At 35.6% G+C, this 23186-nt stretch overlaps 1 protein-coding gene across 3 annotated transcripts; it reads left to right on the forward strand.

The window, feature by feature from the left end:
- The first annotated feature begins 13850 nt into the window (after nucleotides 1-13850).
- On the forward strand, nucleotides 13851-21291 carry LOC110915295 (arginase 1, mitochondrial). 3 transcript variants are annotated; one of them, XM_022159970.2, is made up of 7 exons: nucleotides 13851-14001; nucleotides 14193-14348; nucleotides 14458-14617; nucleotides 19003-19136; nucleotides 19247-19456; nucleotides 20149-20259; nucleotides 20806-21291. In XM_022159970.2, exons 2-7 carry the CDS (start codon nucleotides 14202-14204, stop codon nucleotides 21064-21066), a joined length of 1023 nt encoding a protein of 340 aa, XP_022015662.1. In that variant the 5' UTR covers nucleotides 13851-14001; nucleotides 14193-14201; the 3' UTR covers nucleotides 21067-21291. The 3 variants fall into 3 exon arrangements, with proteins under 3 accessions (XP_022015662.1, XP_022015661.1, XP_022015663.1); XM_022159969.2 differs by lacking the exon at nucleotides 13851-14001 and adding an exon at nucleotides 14009-14060; XM_022159971.2 differs by lacking the exon at nucleotides 13851-14001 and adding an exon at nucleotides 14061-14124.
- Nucleotides 21292-23186: the final 1895 nt, after the last annotated feature.

A 23186-nucleotide genomic window follows, 5' to 3' on the forward strand; every position in this document is an offset into this window, starting at 1 on the left:
CTATGCACAAATGCTTTGGCTCACGTTTGGATATGAGCACTGCTTATCACCCGCAAACGGATGGACAGTCCGAACGCACCATCCAAACTCTCGAAGACATGCTTAGAGCGTGTGTGATCGACTTTGGCAAGAACTGGGAGAAACATCTACCGTTAGTAGAGTTCTCTTACAACAACAGCTACCACACCAGTATTCAGGCAGCACCTTTTGAGGCATTGTACGGTCGTAAATGCCGGTCACCTCTCTGCTGGGCGGAAATCGGTGATAGTCAAATCACGGGCCCAGAGATGGTGGTAGATACAACGGAAAAGATTGCCCAGATCAGACAACGCATGGCGGCAGCTCGTGACCGTCAGAAGAGCTACGCTGATAAGCGTAGGAAACCATTGGAATTCCAGGTCGGTGACCGGGTTCTACTTAAAGTCTCACCCTGGAAGGGTGTGGTTCGCTTTGGTAAACGGGGCAAGCTTAATCCGCGATACATTGGACCATTCGAAATTACCGAGAAGATCGGTAAGGTTGCTTATAGATTGAACCTGCCTGAAGAACTGAGTGCGGTACACAACGTTTTTCACGTATCCAACCTGAAGAAGTGTTTGTCGGATGAAACACTTGTGATTCCTTTTAAGGAACTAACGATTGACGAACAGCTACACTTTACTGAGGAACCGATTGAGATCACTGATCGAGAGATCAAAATCCTCAAACGTAGCCAGATACCTCTCGTACGAGTCCGTTGGAACTCGCGACGTGGCCCAGAGTATACCTGGGAGCGGGAAGACCAGATGAAGCACAAGTATCCCCAGTTGTTCCCTAACGAAAACCCCAGCACTGAAGCTACGAACGAATTTCGGGACGAAATTCCAAACTAACGGGGGGATAATGTGACACCTCGTTGAAACGCTTTCAGTTACACTAGCTTGACAGTGGCTGCCTTAACTTTCGGGACGAAAGTTCCTAAAACTTGGGGATAATGTGACACCTCGGATCTTTCCGGATAACCTTTTGATGTAACAAACGTGTACGTAATCGACTAACAGTAAAAATGTATGAAAAACTATTTGTTATTATGTGTTATATGCCGATTTGCTTATGTGTATGTATATATATATGTATAAGTGTTATATATGTAAACCGAAACCTCGACCCGACTCGAGACCCAGAATGGTCTCGAGTGAACAAGTGACTTGGGCCGTTTGGGCCTTGTAACCGAGAACCCAACCCGGAAACCCTTAGCCCAACTCGCAACACTATATAAACCCGACCCCACCTCCCTTAGCCATTTTACACACTCCCTTCTCACACTCTCATCTCTCACACAAAACCCTAAAGTTCTAGCAACCAAGACCACTCTTCTCATCCTTCTCCCTCTTCTCGGGTTCAACCAACATCAAGAACATACTCGGCTTTAGCTCGGAACCGCCAACCGGAAGCTCATTCATCGATCCATCATACCCGCACATCTTGAATCTATAACCGGTTAGTGGTTTTAGCTCTTTCTAGATGTTCATGTGTTAATAAGGTCACTAGGACAAATATATGTTATGTGTTACTATGATTCTTGTGTATGGATGATGTTTGTTTGACATGTGTGTGTGGATCAAAATGTGTTAAATGGGTAACCGGTTAGTGTTTGGGCTTTTATATGATCCTTATTGGTTTGTGCTTGTTAATGTTGATGATTAAAAAGATGTTTGTGTGTATCTCGGTTTGTTAGAAAGTTTAGATGGATTGTGGTCATTATAAATGTATGTTTCGGATACGTGCAAATTGCTTGAATAATTATATCAAGGGCTTGATTATGAGGTTTTAAGTGCACGGTTTTGGGTTTTAGTAATATGTCTTTGTTTGAATGATTTTCAGTTTATTGCTTGAATGTTATGTAAAATGATGATGAACATGAAGAACAATTTGAATGCCTTTGAAATATTTTGAAATGTGTATAATTGATCTGTTTTGGCTAATGATCAGACAAACAAACATGTTTTAGTGGAAATGGTACAACATTTACATGAAAATGCAATTTCATTGGATAGTACAAGTCTGCAGGTTCTAGAAGGGATTGCCATGCAAGTTATCACGGTTGCGAGTCGCAACCTTTGGTTGCTACTCGAAACCACGCGTGACCAGTCGAAACCTCCCAGTTGCGAGTCGCAATCAGCATGCATCAAACCTGGTTGCGAGTCGCAACCACACCTGCTAAGTCGCAATCTCCGGTTACGAGTCGTAACCAAAACATGACGGACCGAGACCGCAGTTGCGAGTCGCAACCTCGGTTGCGAGTCGCAACCACCTTAGTTTCGACTGGGCTGTTTTATGTTATTGGGCCTTGACTGTTTGTCTTGTTGTTTTGGGCTTCAACTGTTGGGCCTCCTATTGACTGGACTTCATTCTGATCTGCTACTGTATGTACATATGTTACTGTTTGTAGTTCTGCCTGTTAACTGTTTGTATACGTGCATGCTATACGTGTTTACTTGTACCCGACTTGACCCATATTTGGTAACCATGTTAGGACGTGGTGACCAACATACTTAACCAAGTAACGTATCATACCGAGCAACCCAAGGTGAGTTCACAACTTAAAAGCATGCGTCCCGGTGGTTTGGGACACGAGACTAAAACAACCCTATCCCCTTGTAAAGGGGATACCGTCTACACTCCTTCCCTAGTTATTGGGAAACAAACTTACTTTATCTTCCCTTGTATTGGGAAACCTTTTTAGTTAATTACTGTTTATACGGATTGCAACTAACGGCACTAAACGCAACTCTATCACTCAAGTCCCTACTACATAATACCGATTAGTCGCCGGTGCCAGGCGAACGGGTTATTAGTTGATAGCGCTATTTAGGTTTTACCAGCCTCACACCGTGCCATGGTATGGGATCGGTCGTGAACTAATGTACTCAGGCATCCGTCAATGATGATAGAACATTGACATCGGGGCATCCTGCGGAAACGCAAACGGTTACCTAGTGTTCGGTATTGGAAAAACAGTTTAGTCGCTAAACTTTTGGGGTAGCTCCCCATGGCATGTATAAACGGATAAATTAACTGGTGAAACAAGTTTTTGGTAATTAAAACTGGACAACTAGTGAACTCACTCAGCATTATTGTTGACCCCTTACTGCATGCTTTGCAGGTGGCCAGTGACTGGAGCAGCTGCTTGGGATGTGTAGTGGTCGTCGGCCCGTGTGTTGGGCATTTATCATGTCTACCTTTTGAACAATGTTTAAAACTGTTAATTATGCTTCCGCTACATTTTACTCTGAACTTAAGACTTTGAACTTTAAACTTAACACCGGCTAATCGTATGGTTAGTAAGTATTGCTTTTGTTATCAACTTAGTTATTCAGTATAATTGGTGGCTGGATCCTGGTCAGTCACGCCCTCGAAGCGGGTGTTATCCGCAGGTGGATTTTGGGGGTGTGACATAGCTGGATACTATAGACGATTTATCAAAGATTTTTCCAAGATAGCCATACCATTAACTAAGTTAACCTGTAAAGCTGCTAAGTTTGAATGGGGACCTAGACAAGAAGAAGCCTTTAAGATTTTAAAGCATTTGACGAATACACCAATCTTAGCTTTACCCGAAGGAACAGAAGACTTTGAAGTATATTGTGATGCTTCAAAATTAGGCTATGGATGTGTGTTAATGCAACACAAGAAGGTAATTGCATATGCTTCTAGACAATTGAAAAAGCACGAAGAAAATTATACGACTCATGATCTAGAATTAGGAGCCATAATCTTTGCCCTTAAAATCTGGAGACATTATCTGTATGGAAGTAAGTTTACTGTTTATACAGATCATAAAAGTCTAAGATATATATTTGGGCAAAAAGAGTTAAACATGAGGCAAAGAAGATGGATGGAGATGCTAAGTGATTACGACTGTGATATCCAATATCACGAAGGAAAGGCAAATGTAGTTGCAGATGCCTTAAGTCGTAAGTACCATGAGAAACAGAAACGAGTCCGTGCTCTGAGGTTAAATCTACAAAGTAGATTTAATGGCACAAATCAAAGAAGTTCAGAAAACAGCAATCCAAGATGATGCTGAAGGAATGAAAGGTTACTTAAAAGAACTAGAACAAGGAAATGATGGAATTTGGAAATTCCATAAGAAGCGAATTTGGGTACCTAAGCAAGGAGAATTAAGAAATAAGATCTTAGAAGAAGCTCATAAATCTAGGTATACCATGCACCCAGGAAATAATAAGATGTACCAAGATTTAAGGAATAATTTCTGGTGGATAGGAATGAAAAAGGATATAGCCGAATATGTATCCAAGTGTTTAACTTGTTCACAAGTTAAGGCTGAACACCAGAAACCTTCAGGACTACTACAACAGTTAGAAATGCCTGTATGGAAATGGGAACTTATAACAATGGACTTTGTTACAAAGTTACCCAAAACCAAAAGAGGTAATGATGCGATTTGGGTAATCGTAGACCGATTAACCAAGTCAGCTCATTTCTTACCAATGAAAGAAACCTTTAGCATGGAAAGGTTAGCACAACTCTACGTGGACGAGGTAGTATCCCTACATGGAGTCCCACTCTCTATTGTATCGGATAGAGATAGTCGATTTACTTCTCATTTCTGGAAAAGTTTTCAGAAATCAATGGGAACTCGACTAAATCTAAGTACTGCATATCATCCACAAACAGACGGACAGAGTGAAAGGACAATACAAACTCTAGAAGACATGCTCCGAGCATGTGTAATTGACTTTGGTGGTAATTGGGATAGCCAATTGCCATTAATTGAATTCTCCTATAACAATAGTTATCATTCAAGCATCGAAGCTGCACCATTTGAAGCACTATACGGACGTAAGTGCAGAACTCCAGTATGTTGGGCAGAAATCGGAGAAAGTCAATTATCAGGTCCTGAAATAGTACAAGAAACTACTGACAAGATAACTCAGATCAAGGAAAGATTAAAAACAGCTCGAGATCGCCAGAAAAGCTATGCAGACAATCGTCGTAAGCCTTTAGAATTTCAAGTAGGAGATAAGGTACTTTTAAAAGTTTCTCCTTGGAAAGGAGTAGTACGATTCGGAAAGAAAGGAAAGCTAAGTCCAAGGTACGTTGGACCATTCCCAGTGATTCAACGAATCGGACCAGTTGCTTATCGTTTACAACTACCAGAAGAATTGGCTGGAGTACATGATGTATTTCATGTATCCAATCTCAAGAAATGTTTAGCAGATGAATCCCTGGTAGTACCTCTTCAAGATGTAGAGGTGAACGAAAAGTTGAAGTTTATAGAGAAACCACTACAGATCGAAGATAGAAAAGTCAAGTTTCTCAAGCACAAACGACTAGTGCTAGTAAAAGTCAAATGGGAATCCAAGAGAGGACCAGAATACACTTGGGAACTGGAATCGGAAATAAAGCGAAAGTACCCTCATCTATTCCAGTAAATCTCGAGGACGAGATTTTTCTTAAGGTGGGGAGGATGTAACAACTGTCACTAAAATCCATAATTAGGATGGTAATTAGCTATTAAGGAAACCCTAATTAAGACACCCAAGTAATTCCGCACTAACCCTAAAATTTCCAGGACAATCAGAATCAGGATCAGGGCCCCCAAAAACTCAGGGGGGGATAAACCCTAGCCAACGATTATCTTCATAACTCTCTATCAAATTCGAAAATTGAAAAACTGTCAACACAGCAAGCCTAGTTACACACGTAGCTACCCTATGAACATAGGTTACCACTCGCGTAGCGCGACGCCTATAGGGGGTACCCCTCGCGCTACGCGACGGTGTCAAATTTCGGGTATAAATAGAGGGGGTTGGGACTTGAATTCTGTCTTTGGAACGACGTAAATCCGAGTTACGTAGATCAAGTTATCACAGAAACAGTCCAACACACACACACAATTATCGAAACGCTGCCGCAATCAGGGTAATAACTCGATCGCTATTACGATTCAACGTCCGATCGATTATAACTATCCAACGATAGTCCGGGTGCTGCTCAATTGAGCTTGTACTTTGATTATTCGTCGTGATTTCGACTTGAATATTAGAGTGCTGTTCGAATTCGGACTATGCTCTGTTATTCGTTGTGAATCCGATTGAATTATCGAGTATTGCACTGATTAATTGTTGTGAAGGTTTAATCTCGTGAATTGACGTAATTGCTGTATTAGTTACTAACCTGTGTGTGTGCATTGTGTTAAATTAGGTTTAATCAAGGCTAATCAGTAGGCTTATATCTATTGCTCGTTAATCTGCAATGTGAGTCATTCTTCTTTTTAAATTGTTTTCTCACAGTTTGTGAGTAAGTATTACAATACCTCAAATTATTTTCAAGGTTATAATTACAGGGATTAAGTCTTTGTAATCACCAAATTACAGCTGGTATGTGGGGTATTGTGCACATTACTATTTCTATCACTCTATGTGAGTGAGTATTACTCTATGTGAGTGAATATTACTCTATGTGAGTTATTATTACTCTGTGTGAGTACACCGTCACTATTAGGGCAACGGGACCCAATAGTGGTATGACCACAGTCACAGAAATGAATCGAGTGACAAATACCCATTCTTGATAATTGGTTGATAGAAACATTGTAATCGCTCTTAATACTGTAAATTATAACTAACGGGTCGTTTTAGAAAACAGAATGATTCACTCAGTATTTCCCCGCTGACAAAACCTTTTTCAAACATGTTTCAGGTGATCTGTGTGATCCAGGAAAAGTGCAGTAAAGCACTATCAAGCTCAGAGAAGTGGCTCAGTGTAAATAAACCAATAAAACGTGTTTTGAAAAAATAAAGATTTCTGTGTGAAATCAACTTATTGTAAATTATGGGATTTATCCCTTAAACTTTGTGTAATATATTAAACGAGCATTTTACGGTGAAAAGATCCTGTTGTAAAAGACTTCCGCTGTCGCATAAATTAAATACCACGGGAACTGCCTCGCGGGCCCCGACTCCGTCCAGGGTGGGTCGGGGAGCCGTGACAGGTGGTTTGCCAAGGGATGCCTTTGAAGTAAACCAAGCACTTCTATTTATAGCCTGAACAGAAGCCCGGACACGGCCCCGTGGCCATCATCTTTCTCTTTCTTCATTAATTGCAATTGTCTGCATTAGGCTCCACACGCCCCCGTGTTCACTGGGCACGGCCTCGTGTGCAGAAGCGTATCTGTACTATCAAGATTTGCAAGATTCTGCGAATCTTAGCGTTGACCACGCCCCGTGCTGAGCTGGGCACGCCCCCGTGCTGGGAATAGAAGCTTCTACAACTTTGTCATTTTCTGCAGACACCTGACCACGCCCCCGTGTCCGCTGGGCACGGGCCCGTGGTCAGCTCTCTGTTTCTTGTTTTTGCTTGGGAAGATGCTGTCGAGCGGTTGGGCACGCCACGTTTATTCCTTTTCTTTGTATTTATGTTAGTTTTTGTTGTATATTTGTTCATTTTGTTCATTTAAGCTCATTTGGTCCTGAAAATACAAAAGGAAGACAAAAGCACACTTTTTCCAACATTAGTACTAAAAATGGGTTAGTTTTATGCCTCATTTGATGTAATTTATATGTTGCATTTTACACACATCAGAGTTCATAAAGCTCTCGGTTCGTAGCTCGTTCGAGTATAGCCCGAAAAAAAATAGCTAAAAAACTCAAATTGAAACGATATAAGCCGAGTGGGGTCATTTTGTAACTTCTATCTTGTGCTCAAGCCGAGCCGAGCTGCCTCGTTAAATTTTAAGCACAAACTCGAGACCACCTTGGCTCGACTCGTCTACACAAAATGGTAACTCAAGTCAGTATGTAGGCAGGAGGGTTTGGTTGGAAATATGAACTAAACCATTCGTATTTGGATTGGAAACAAAATTGGACCATGGGTGGGTATTTGGTTCCAAAATTCTGGACTAGTAGAGTTGTTGGGAATCACATCAGGTCATGGTGTATAGTTTATCTTTTATGGAAACAAACTGCATCGGACCAAAATTTTGTTCTAGCTTATGTGAGTGATTGTTTTATCAATTTTTAGTGCTTTTGTTAATTGCTTGTGGTTAAACATTATACCACAAACATCAAACCCATGTTGGCAGTTTGTTAAAAATATTTGCCAAAAAAAAATGTTGATAGGTTGTTAAAGCACAAAAGACTCGTCTTGTTGATAGGTTGTTAAAGCACAAAAGACTCGTCTTGATAGGTATTTAAATCGCAAATAAGGGAAAAGATCAAATAGGAAGTTTGTTTTCGATAGGAAGTATAGGAAGCAATAATAGAGTGACACATGGCAAAGATAAAAAAACACAAGAGGGGCATTTTCGTCAAACACAAATTAATCATATAACCCTAGATATAAGAAAACCCAAATCAGTTCATCCTAACTCGACCTTCACACCACCACCACCACTCCACCACCCACCCCTCCACCATCGGAAGCGGCACAACCACCACTTGCCGCCGTACCTCCGTACAACCACCACCAACCTCCACTTGAGCTTCTCCTTCTATGTAATAATTGTCACTGATTTGGTTCGAATTCGAATATAAGCTCGATTTCAATCTTCGATCACCGCAAGTTAACTCAAATGGAACAACCGAGTTTCGATCTTAGAAAGGTGAAGCCGTCGTCAAAGTCGTCGTCGCCGTCGGTCCCAGTGCCAGAAGTTTATGTGAAAACGATGATGTTGCGTTTTACCTCCTAAACCACCGTTGCTGCCGTCGTCTCTTCCCGGTGATATCTGTTCTTTTCTAGAAAATTAAAAGGATGATATTGTCGATGCCATGACAATCTGCAAAGAGGGTTTATGCATTTCATTATTTTAAGAAATAGATACAGATGGAATTTTTGAACAATTGTGATTTTTTTCCTGTAGCAAAAATAAAATTCTAGTTTGTTACTGTTAGTGCTTTTCATCTTCCATTTTAATTTGTGGGTTTATGTTTCATAAAACGCAACAATGATTTTAATTACATAATGTAAAACGCAACCATGATTTCATTAAACGCAACAATGTTTCGTAAAACGCAACAGTGTTTCATAAAACACAACAAAAATTTTAATTTGTGGGTTTATGCTATTGCGTTTTAGAAAAAAATATATTTTATGTGTTTTTTGGTCCATTGCGTTTTAGGAAAACACATTTTTGAAGTGTTTTTAGTCCATTGCGTTTTAGGTAAAACACATTTTTATGTGTTTTCAGTCCATTGCATTTTAGAAAAAACACTTTCTTTTGTGTTTTTAGGCCATTGCGTTTTACAAATAAGTCATTTCTTTGTGTTTTTGATGCATTGCGTTTTAGGTAAAACACATTTTTATGTGTTTTCTGGCCATTGCATTTTACAAATAAGACATTTCTGTATGTATTCTGGCCATTGCGTTTTACAAATAAGTCATTTCTTTGTGTTTTTGGTGCATTGCGTTTTAGAAAAATGTCATTTTTTAGGTTTTTTTTTTTCATTGCGTTTTACGTAACTAGTGGTTTTCTATTGCGTTTTACGCAACTGGGTTTTAAATTTTTTTTTTAAAATATAGCAATAGTATACTCGTTTTAAAGATAAAAAAACGCTCGTTTTTTTGGTGCAATTTTTATAAAAAAATAATGTCGTATGAAAGAGTTATTAACGTTTAAAAAATGGGGGGGAATTGGAGGAGAGAGAAACTATTGGCTTGGATTGACTAGAATGCCCTTGAACAAACTCACGCGCCTCTTTTATTCCTTTCAATTTCCCTGATTTAATCTTAGCCCTTGATTAACTTAATGGATGGTCAAGATCACTTCCTATCCTTCCTAGCCAAATAAACTTCCTATTGTATCTCCACCCTCGCAAATAATATGGTATTCTTAACTAGATTAGAAAAAGAAAGGAAAATGGTTAATTTCAGAAATAATTTTTTTTAAAGAGTTTGTAACTTTATTCCACTTCATTATCGTTGTTACGTGTAATTATCATGGTTGTAAAACAAAGTTTCTAAGGCCGAGTACTCCTCGAGTAGTCGCTACAAGGCAGGCTGCCGAGGCGACTTTCTTTGACTCCGCCTAATTACTCGGAGTCGGTCAAACGCAGTCAACCTCGGCAGGAATTAGATCTAGTAGGTCAACCCGGGCCTAGTTTGACTTAAATAATAATATAACATAATTTCTATGCCTATCATATTAAAGAATGAATATCATTTTCACGTATTTTGTTATAAATATTAGTAAATTTGTGTTATTTGACATATATTTAATCTCCAAAAAGTAAGTTCTTTATAATTTAACATGTCCGAGTACTCCCCGAGTACTCTCCGCGTAGACGGGTACTCTCAACTCCCCGGTCGACCGAGTACTCTCAACTCCCCGGTCGACCGACTAGGGGGCGTCTAGCGACTTTTGCAACCATGGTAATTATGTAGTTCAAACGTAGGATTGCATCATTGTATTGGTTTTATCCATTGTCCTATGTAAAATTAGATTTATTCAACATAATATACGGAGTTTTTAAAGATATATTTTTTTTATTATTTGGTAGATTTTTCAACTCGACTATACACGGATTTTTTAAAGATACGACGTTTTTAGTATTTAATATACAAAATTACATTTATTTAATATGTGTAATACACATGATTTTTAAACATATAACTCTTTTTTTAGATCTATTCAACACGTGTTATACACGGGGATCTTAAGGATGCAATTTTTTTATTATTTGGTAGATTTATTCTACCCGATTGTACTCGGGTTTTTTAAAGATACGCCATTTTAGTATTTAATATACAAAATTACATTTATTTAATCTGTGTAATACACATAGTTTTTAAAGATATAACTTTTTTTATTATTTGATATATAAAATTACATTTATTTAATCCATACAATATACAGGGTTCATAAATATATAACTTTTTATTATTTAATATATAAAATTAAATTTATTCAACTTGTGTAATACACGGGGTTCTAACTTAGTTATATTAATAAAGCATTATTACTTTCAAGAGTTAATTGAAAAAACAATACTTTTAAAAATGGGTCGTATTATTGGCACACCTTGGAAAATTAAATCGACACCCTCAATACGCATCGTGTAGACCTATACGATGCGTATTGAGGTTGGTTCAAACTTCTAGGTCAGTCAAAGGCTGACAATGTCCCCTTAACAAAAAAGTAATACGCATCGTATAGGCCTATACGATGTGTATTGAAGGTGTCGATTTAATTTTATAATTTTGCAATGTAGCTTTCCGTCACGCGAACGAAGAAGCAGCACTTTGGACATTTGTTGGTCTTCAAACATCTAGGAAACATTATTCGAGAATACCCTTTGAATTTATCTAAGCTGTAGAATGAGATCCTCCACTATTGGGTTATCATCTTTCAACCCCATTTTCCCTAAATTTATCGATTCTGTTTTTCATCGGGGATGTAATACAATGATTCCTCTCAATTGAATAGACAAACACTTGCAAACTTGAAAAATCTCACCATAACACATTGTAGACTGGTGGGTTTGAATGGTTTTAATATATTTTATCTTGGACTATCTAGTCTAATACTTGAAAATGGATATGATCGTGTCAAGATCTTGATCTATCATGTTATCAACCAACTGCTTGAAATCCTTTTCGTTTCTCGGGTTCGCATTCAACACAACACACCAAAAAATAAACTTCAAAAAATCAGTGCCTTGATACGCTACGTATAGGCCTATACGATGCGTATCAAGCCCGCCGCCAGACATAACCTGCACCTGTCAGTCTGCCATGTCTTTTACTTTATTTCAATATTCGTATAGGCCTATACGATGCGTATTGAATTGGAAAAGTGTGCGGATAGACAGGGCGTGCCATTAGAAAACCCATTTAAAAATTTCATTTGTTAAGTCGTTTGGTTGATTCCACTCACATGTTAAGCTTTAACTAACAGAGTACAAGTACGTGAGTATTGACATGTTAAGTTTTAATGATCGAATAAGCAACACATCACATGTTGAGCTTTAGTTAGGCAGTACAAAGTGATAAGAAACACATCACATGTCTAGCTTATGTGAGTGATTGTTTTATCATTTTTTAGTGTTTTTGCTAATTGCTTGTGGTTAAACATTATACCACAAACATCAAACCCATGTTGGCAGTTCTTTAAAAATATTTGCCAAAAAATATGTTGATAGGTTGTTAAAGCGCAAAAGACTCGTCATTATGTTGATAGGTAGTTAAAGGGCAAATAATATGGTCTTCTTAACTGGATTAGAAAAAGAAAGGAAAATGGATAATTTCAGAAATATTTTTTTTAAAGAGTTTGTAACTTTATTCCACTTCATTATCATTGTTACGTGTAATTATGTAGTTTAAATGTAGGATTGCATCATTGTATTGGTTTTATCCATTGGCCTACAGATTGTATCTTCAGTTCTGTCTAGCCAAACCGTATGAAGCGTGGGTTCCCTATTTACTTTACACCTCCATAGAGAATAACCCACAAACACCGTACGAACACCACAAACCCCAACAACGACTATGAGGCAACAAAGCAAACGCACTTGCTGTAACGCGCGGACAACATGGGTGGACCCACCCTTTGGCCATGGTGGGCAGCCGCATCCCTTGAAAAAAATTAGTGTATATTTTAGCCAAGAAACCCGACCGCGTCCCTTGAAAATATGTTTGAACATCTCATCCGCACCTCTAGCAAATAATTTCTGGGTACGCTACTGCCCACTAGTAATTATATTAAACAAGTGTTATTACTTCAAAAGTTAATTGAAACAACAATACTTTTAAAAATTTCATTTGTTAAATCGTTTGGTTGATTCCACTCACATGTTAAGCTTTAACTAAGAGAGTACAAGCAGGTGAGAATTCACATGTTAAGTTTCAACTACACAGTACAATACAAGTGATCGAATAAGAAACACATCACATTTTGAGCTTTAGTTAGGCAGTACAAAGAGATAAGTAACAGTTCAAGTGGATAGTGAAATGCATTTTTCACTTTCTTCACTTTGATGCTTTGGTTTTGAAACACACACAATAATTAAATTAAAGCCATATAGATAATTCGGTATTATTAACAAAAAAAACATAAAATCCTGTAAGAAAACATAACAATATAAAAAGCTAACCAATAACAAGAATACAACGACTTTATTGCAACTATATGAAAAAAGAAAATCATTACTTGTGTAATAATGAAATTCTAGCCCATGTGTATTACAAGTAAGTTTAAGTCCAAATTCACAATCAAACCGAATAGAAAAGTTATTGGACACTGGTCACTCTATAAATCCTTCTTACACTTCTTACAATTAGAAACCTTTGTAGAATAACTTGACCCTACTGATTTTTATTAAATAAGCATATATAGAGGCCCGCTTTTCTACTCTCACATGACCCCAAGGTCCCTTGATTTCTCAAGGACAACCATCCATGGGTATTTAAATACATAGCAGTGATGGTGAGCCTAGTGACGAGTCTGTAGATTCTGTTCCATGCGAGCTGATAGAGCCAAACGATCAAGACGAGCTGGAGCTCGGGAACCAGAAGTTAAAGTTAGAATGGAGGATAAAAGTGATTAAGCAGAACATGAATGATGCACACCTCTAATTATTCGTAAGAATCATCGAAATAATTTGATCTGAGAGTGATAATACGTCTCACGCGTCTCTGATTATCCATGTTTACAAAATTCCCTAACACTAAAGGCTACAAGGATCGATATGCAGTGTGCTAGAACGGCAAGAAAATACAGAGAACTAGAGTCCAAATGTGAGAATAATAAATAATTAAGTTTTTTTTCCTCCAATATACAACCCACAAAAAAAAAAGAATAATGAATAATATCTTCAAAAACTGTATGCCTCCGAATATTGGCCACCACGTATGTGGTTTTATTAAAAAGTAATAATTTAAAAAGAAGCACATGTTACAAGTGTGTAGATAATCCACAACAATCCAAAACACACACACTTATTTATTTGTCATATTTCATGGTTTGATTCATCTCAAATTTACGTGTTGCTGATTCTCAAGGTAACCCTAATAGTCTATTCTATCTTTTAAAGATTTATAGGCCTATGCAATATCTGCTGGTATCAAATTTTGTTAATATATTTTTGAAACTTTTAAGAGTGCATTCAAAATTACTTGTTCTTGGTATTGTAGTTTCCATTAATATCTTGTGAGTTGTGAGCTACATCACCTTACTGTGCATCCATTTGCAGGTTAGCACGATGTCTTTCTTAGCTGCAGTGAACATTGGGAGAAGAGGAATTCGTCGTTTTAGCACAGCAAGTAAAATTCCAAAGAGTTTAGAGGGCGGACAGCAGCGAGTCATCGATGCAGCGCTTGGTCTCGTTCGCGAGCAGGCAAAACTTAAGGTATATGTTATGTCTACCATGCATGCATGCTAAATTTTGTAAAAAAAAATGAATTTTCAACTCCTTATGTAATTTGTTTATATACTATATCACTATATATCTTCTAAAGGGAGAGCAAGTGAGGGCATTGGGTGGTGCTAAAGCTACAACATGTCTTCTTGGAGTTCCTCTTGGACATCATTCATCATATCACCAAGGTCCACAATATGCTCCACCATTCATACGAGAGGGAATCTGGCATGGAAGCTCAAATAATACTACAGAGGCAGGTATGAGATAACTTGTTAGCCGGTTTTATGCTTAAAGGGTTGATTTGAGTTATGTTTTATCTCTAACCGGTCAAATGGGGCCAAATCAAATGGTTTGGTTAAAAAGAAGGGGGCTACATGGGTTGAAACTCGCCCAAAATAAAGTGGAAATTAATATTGTAATAATACAAGTATAAATATTTTCCCCGCTCGATGTAGCACGGAACATGTATCTATTACAAACTAATAAGGTTTATTTAATTACAATGGTATTAGCTTAAATTACACAAAAGTGGTATCGTATAACCAAATAATATAGTCGTAACATTCTCAAAAAGATATCGACAAGTGTTTAATATCGATGGTACCTTTGTATTGACCCAAAAAAGGTAATAAGAACTTTAATTAACATGATGACGACGATGATGACGACAACAACTATACTAATAATCTATATCTATACTACTATAGAATACATTTGAGAATGGTTAACTTGTAATTTTCTCTCTGTTTTAAGACGCCTATCAGATACATTTGAGAATGGTAGATTTGTAATTTTCTCTCTAGTTTAAGACGCCTAAGACAAATTTTGATGCGTATATTACAAGTGCTCTATGCAATAGTTCCTAATTTGCCACTTCTCATAATTAATACATTAATATATTTAATAAACTTTTCCTAATTAATACACTATTTATGTATATAATAATTTCCATCACATAAGATTTATAATACCGTATATGTGTGTATATGAAAGTGTGTGTATGAGTGTGTGTGCAGGTTTATGATGTGTGTGTAGTTGTAAGGTGCATGTGTGTGCACCAAATACTTAACCGAAGGGTGTGTGGACATGATATTCTCCTTTGATGAGTTTCATAAGGAATGGAGTTGGGGTAGTGATGATGAAAAACTGGGTTGGCCGAGTTTATGTGGTGAGTAAAAAACACAAATAAAACAACTTATCCATTATGGCGGTACAATATCAGTTCAGTATCGAACATCGTACTGACTATGTCGGTATAGTACTGGTTCGGTACCGTTAATGTAAGCGTACCGAGAAATACTGAACCAACTTGTATCGCAAAAAAAATATAAAAATGAATACAAGTACCAGTACCGATGTTGTTTGGTCGATATCAGTTCGGTACTAATTCCAAAAATATTAAAACCGGATATGAGTCAAAACACAAATCGAACACCGTACCGACTATGGCGGTTAGGGCTATAAACAAATCGAACGTTTGGCGAACAATTCGTGAACCCTTTGGACGGAAGTTCGTTTATGTTCGTTCGATTAGCTTAACGAACGAACATGAACATGAAATTTTGTTCGGTTAGCTTAGCGAATGAACACGAACAAATGTCTCGTTCGTTCGACTGCATTCCTGAACGCTCGGTAATATGTTCGGTTACTTTCTTTCATGTACGTTTGTTTTATCTTTGTTCGTGTTCGTTTGATTATATTAAAAAATAATAAATAAGAAACCTTTTATCTAAACATATGGAAAATCTGAAACCCTATTTTTTCTAAGTTAGCTAAAATTTGGTGATTCAAAACATTTTTTAGGAAATAATTATGTCTAAGTTAGTTAAAATTTGAATAATTATATCTAAGTTTATTAAACTTGATTCGTCGTTTGCTGGTTCTAGTAGGCTTCTTGGGTTTTTGTTTATCATTCGATTGTTGGATTTAACTACTTATATCCAATGTTTTAGTTTTTATTTTCAAGTTAAATGTTCGTTTACATTTGTTTTATTTTGTCTGAGAGTCGTGTTCACGAACTGTTCGCGAACAACTGAATCCTTAGCGAACGAACATGAACATAAACTTCTGCGCGGTATGCGTTCGTGAACAGTTCGTAAACATGTTAATTTCCTTAATGAACGAACATGACCTTGTTCGTGTTCATTCAGTTCGATTACAGCCCTACTGGTTGTACAATACCGGTTCAGTGCCATTAGTGTAAAGAGTACCGAAAAAACTGAATCAACTCGTATCGAAACAAAAAGCCCACAAAAACGAATATTGATACCAATACTAATGTTGTTTGGTCGGTATTAGTTTTGTATGGTACCAGTACTCAGTATAGTTTACAGTTTACGGTACAAAAAAACACTCATAATCTCCATTTTAATAAAATTTATATCAATATATTGAAAAAAAAAAACATAATTGTGTTTTTAAATAAAAAAACGTTAACAATGTTAGTAGAAAAAGATTAAATAAAAGGGTTACAAAAGAAACCTAGTTAAAAATGAAAACTTAATCGAAAATCTAATTGAGGGAGCATTCTAAGAAGTGGGGGTGGTTATCATTTATCACTCACTCATCACTCACAACACCAATCAAGTTTCGCCATGTTATCAACATTTTTAGTGGCAATGGTCATTACTCACAACACCCAACAATAAACCCTCACACCCCTTCACATCCATTTATCACTCACACCCCCATCACTCGTGAAATATATCACGCACACAATATCATCACTCGTGAACAAAGTTGATGGCGGTAGAAAAGATCAAAGTTCCACGTGTGAAAATAGCCCGTCACGTACAAATTCCCCACCACCCCGCCTCCCCTAATTGAGAGAGCATAACTGGCAACTGATGAATGGTGATGAAATTAATCATGATTTTTATCTTTAATATTGATGAATGGTGAAGAAATTATTCATGATTTTTATCTTTAATATTATTAAAATATAATACTTAACAATAATTTAGTTCTATTTCTATTTTTTTTGATAATTTATGGAGTATGAACTCATTATTTAGTACACGTATTTATTTATATACCAATGTTAGATAACAGTTTGTTTACAAATAGCATTTTGACCTGCTGGAAACTAATTAGAAGCTATGTACCACCTTGTGAATATATGATAAAATGTAGACAAATTAAAAAGGTAGATAAAAGTAAGTAAGAAAACGTATTGGCAAAACGTAGACTAACAGAAAATATATATAAAAATAAACACAAAAACATATTATATTTAACTTACATACATAAATATAAGCATATAAAACTCAAGAGAGTCAAAATGATTTTTTATAAAAATAAAGAGTGTAAGTGATAATTATAATTGTTGAAAATAGAAAAAAAAGACAAAAAATAAAAGAAAAAAAAACAACTTGATGCGACTAAAGCTACAATAAAAATCCATTTCAACAAATGTTATATATATAATTTGTTATTAAATTAAATATTAAGTTAAATATATATTAAAAAGACAATCATGACCACACTCATAAAACACTTCTATTCATTGTCTTTGTCCAATCAAATATTCGCATATGACAACCTTTTTTTAATACAAAACTTTATTTGTCTTTTATTATTTATGTTTATGTTTATAACCCCTAAACTTTAATAAAATTCTCATTTAGCCCTCAAACTTCAATAAAGTTACTATTTCCCTCTTTAATAATTACACCGACAGTCACTACTGTATTGATACCGTCGCAACGCGTGGGGTAAAATTCCTAGTTGTTATATAACTAGTAGAAATTTCTATGCGATCTGTATTACAAAAAAGATATATTTACAATGATATTAGATTTAATTACATAAAGGTTGTCTTATTTAACAAAAAAAAAGTCCTGAGATGCACAAAAGAATATTAAAATGTATTTTACATCGATCGAAAACCATAAAACAAATGCTAGTACCGATGTTATCTGATCAGTATCGGTATGGTAGCGCTACGTTATAGATACGACACTCGATATAGTTTATGATACCAAAAATACATTATTTTGATAATAACTTTGTTCTTTTGTTTAATTTGAATGTTAACAAATAAAAATATTTGGTACCGGTGCTAAAAATACCAAAACTGAAAAGAGTAAAAACACAAACCAAAAACCGTACCGATTATGGCGATAGGATGCATGTAGCGCAAAAATTCAGAAAATACCAAAACTAGAAAATGAATACATGTTTCGATGTTGTTTGGTCGGGTTTCGGTTCGCTTTTGGTTCGGTACAGTTGCATTACGATACTGATACTTGATATTTTTTACGCTAAAAAGAATCTTTATTTTAAAGATAATTCCACTTTCCATAAATTTTATAACGGAATGTTGACAAAATATAAATTAAACGTAACTGCGCATTTAGTTTTTTTTTTAATTTAACGAACGTAAGTTATTACAGAAAAATTATATTAATTGATAAATGAATTATCATAAAAAAAGTTAGAAGCATGAGATGGCAAATTTCTATTAGAGAAATAACTATTCATGTTTTCTAAATTGCTATACATATAATATAATTAGCAACTGAATTATTTATACAAATTCAAATTTAAGCTTTGTAAATAAAAAGTTTTTCGCGTTAACTCAGCCTCACGCCATGACCCGTTTTGACCCACACTTCTATTTCTCGTCAATGTTTGAATGCAGGTGTGGTGTTGGATGACCCTAGAGTAATGGTAGATGCTGGTGATATTCCTATTCAAGAACTTCGACGCTGTGAAGTAGATGATGATAACTTGATGCAGGTGGTCACTGATTCTGTCAAAGTAGTGATGGAAGAAGTAAGTTACAAAAGAAAAATGTTAACTGATTATGCTGATTTTCAGATGAACATAAACTTGCATGTTTCTAAAAAAACTATTCCAAATTTGTGAATGGCCTTTTCAAACAGGATCCATTGAGGCCATTGGTTTTAGGGGGTGATCATTCAATATCATTTCCTGTAGTAAGAGCTGTATCTGAGAAGCTTGGAGGACCTGTGGATATACTACACCTTGATGCACATCCTGATATCTATGAAAGTTATGAAGGAAGCATCTATTCACATGCATCTCCTTTTGCCCGAATTATGGAGGGCGGGTATGCTCGTCGTCTGTTGCAGGTACTACCTTTTCAATGTGCGTTTTTATGTATCAATTACTTGACTCGGATGTTTATGAAATAACACTAGAGGTAGTAGTTTAGTGTCATTTTATATTTTTATGAATGAGTTAATTTGTGTTATGTTATATTATATCTCTTACGAAACAAATGTGTAAATATGAAATATAGCTAAAACGAAATGGGTTAAAAGTTTCCTAAAGTGTAGGTTTAACACATAAAACCTTTTAAATCATTTTATTTTGTTAAGAAAAATCGAGTACTAATGGTATAATATGATATGGGTAGTCAGTCATATTTTACTCACTAATTATTAACAAAAGTGGTTGGAAATTTTTAACAAAAGGTGTTACTGGTAATGTTGACCTGACCATTACCAAAATAATCCATTTTGACCCGTTACCAGCCCTTTCCGACCCGCCCAATTTACCATCTACACAAAGAATAATACCTAGCCAAAATGAGGTTAACAAGAGTAGAAAGTACAAAATAACTAATTTTGGATCAAAACAACCCACCATGTAAACTTAAATAACCATAAGAACCGAAAATGAATCGTTTTGGTTTGTTTTTTCAGGCCTATATAACAACTGAGTGACATTTATTGGTCATTATTTGTATTTTATCCGGATTGCATTCTCTATTATTACTATACATAAGATGGTGTTTATCAATTCTCCTTTCCTTCTTCAGGTTGGCATTCGATCAATAAACCAAGAAGGACGTGATCAAGCAAAAAGATTTGGCGTTGAGCAATACGAAATGCGCGAATATGAAAAATATCGAGATTACTTGCAGAATCTGGTCAATTTCCCCTCATATGCCCACATACCTTCTATAGATATCGTGTTTTGCAAATATTCAATAAACATTCTCAGATAGTCAAATAAAAGATTTTTAAGGTTAAAAGTTGCCAAACATTATTTTTAAAGAAAATGGTTTCTTTTAAAAGATTTGGTTTTTATTGTTTTTAGTCATAATTGACGCGTCAATTATATATAAAATATATTTTAGAAAAGGACATAAAGTGTTTGTGTGTCAACCCAACCTTTTTGTTTGACCCAACTTGTTTTTCTTTGCAACCCAAAATGCTCATCATACCATCGTTGCAATTAATAATCACCTAACTCAGATTTGTTTACTTTTATTATTCGGAAACTTGCGGAGGGTGTTAAGAGAGTTATACATCTACAAATGTTGATTATCTTGACCCTGCATTTGCTCCTGGTATAATATGAGAAACACTAGAAGCAAAGACAAGATCAAGACAATGAACATGTATTTATTTATATATCTACAAATGTTGATTACTAATCACTTAACTTATATTTGTTTATTTGTATTATTCAGAAACTTGGAGAGGGTGTTAAGGGTGTCTACATATCAATAGATGTAGACTGTCTTGACCCTGGATTTGTTCCTGGTATTTCCCATCACGAGTCAGGTGGTCTCTCGTTCAGAGACTGTATGAACATTCTCATGAATCTTCAAGGTGATATTGTTGGGGCTGATGTGGTCGAGTACAATCCACAACGTGATCTCCCTAATGGTATGACCACACTGGTTGCTGCTAAATTTGTAAGAGAGGTGACTGCTAGAATGTCAAAATAAAAATGTTCCAAACCTGTGAAACAAGTTTAGTTATCTAGCTTGATCTTTTGGAACATCTGATGAGCCACTTTTGTTGGTCTGTCACTAAATAAATTCCCCATGTCTCTTGTTGTAGTGAAGATGGTGTTCAATAAACGTGTATGTAGTTCGAAACGGATTGTTCTGTTGGTTTATTTCTTGATTGAAATATAACTTGAAGAACTCGGGTTAATTATGCGAATTTAACTCATTACGGGTGATTTGGGGCTAAGTCTTATTATCTTTATCTATATGAAGGTGAAGTGACTCTTACGAAAAAATATGATTGGCTAAAAAGAAAACGAATCAAATGGTTGAAAATTGACCATGTGTTTTTTTAAATGTAAACTACCTATGGAATTGCTCTATGCAAATTGTAACTTGTAAGTTTAATACGTTACTAAAGTTTTTTCAATTATATTTGATTGAACACAATTTATCTATTTAATTTATATGTTTAAAAGCTGGACATAAGTTATGCTTGCCATGACCAGGTACCTAAAATTACTACTCTGGGCATGTTACCAAAATGGCAAAATCTATGACACATCCGTTGTAACGTCCTGTACATTTTAACTATGTTTTTAGATCCAACTTAATTCTATTATATTTGTACACCTTAATTTTTTTTACATTTATAAAACCATATCCAATTCAGTTATTATGCCGGTTCTAAACAAATTTAATATTCGTTTTTAAATTCGACTAAATGATTATTGGTTGTAATGTACATTTTGTTTTACAACATTGGATAGTATTTTCTGTACAAGATAAATAAATAAGTGAATAATAATTAAAAGGAAATAATAATAATAATAATAATAATAATAATAATAATAATAATAATAATAATAATAATAATAATAATAATAAGGGTAAGAATAGTGTAAAAAGGGCCTAAAGTGTGAGAAGTGTATTATAACACTATATATAATACTATATAACACCATATAAACACCGTATAACAATATGTAACACCATATAATACCATATAACACTATGTAACACTATATATCATTATATAACAAATATAACACTATACATCTATCATAGGCATCCTATCAGACAACCTATAGTGTTATATTTGTTATATAATGATATATAGTGTTACAAAGTGTTATATGGTGTTACATATTGTTATACTGTGTTTATAGGGTGTTATATAGTATTATATATAGTGTTATAATACACTTCTCACACTTTGAGCACTTTTTACAGGATCCTCTACCATAATAATAATAATAATAATAATAATAATAATAATAATAATAATAATAATAATAATAATAATAATAATAATAATAATAATAATAAGGGTTATTGGATGTTATCAGCCCTAACTAGCTATTGGCAATGGCCGCTGTCACCCCCAACTATCACTTTAACGATCGCCATCCCCAATTTAACAATTCGTGTGTTCTTTGACTTTTGATCATGTTACTATACTTTTGGGGTTGTCCAAAGATCCCTAAAACCTTCCTAAGATCCCTATGACACCCCCCAAAAGTATAATAACATGATAAAAAGTCAGTGATCAGTTAACGACGTGATAACAGAACACACTAAGTGTTAAGTTCGGGGTGACGGACATTAAAGTGATAGTTGAGGATGACAACGGCCAATAGCGAATAATTGGGGGTGATAAAATCAAATAACCCTAATAATAACAAAAATATAATAATAATAATAATAATAATAATAATAATAATAATAATAATAATAATAATAATATTAATGATAGTAAATTGTCATTTTAGCCTCCGAGATTTGACCAAAATTGTCACTTTGGTCTAAATAGTTTTGTTTTCTGCCATTTTAGTCCCTGACTTTTGCTATTTTTTCTTATTTTCATCTGACCCACTAACTTCATTCAATATATTTAGTTAACTTAGGTGAATTTTGGTCAAACCATATTTTTCTTTCTGTCTTCTTCTTCTTCTTCTTCTTCTTCTTTTTTTTGCAAGTGCGATGGTATGGGGATTGATGAAACAATGGTTAACCGGGCAGGGTTAACACACTGGTCTCGTCAAGAAGGGTTAATCCCTTCCTCTCGGAGATCGCTGGCTGGGTCACCGGTGGATGATCTCCTGCACAAGGAAACA

This window comes from Helianthus annuus, chromosome 16 (genome assembly GCF_002127325.2).
Source record: "Helianthus annuus cultivar XRQ/B chromosome 16, HanXRQr2.0-SUNRISE, whole genome shotgun sequence".
NCBI classification, from domain to species: Eukaryota; Viridiplantae; Streptophyta; class Magnoliopsida; order Asterales; family Asteraceae; genus Helianthus; species Helianthus annuus.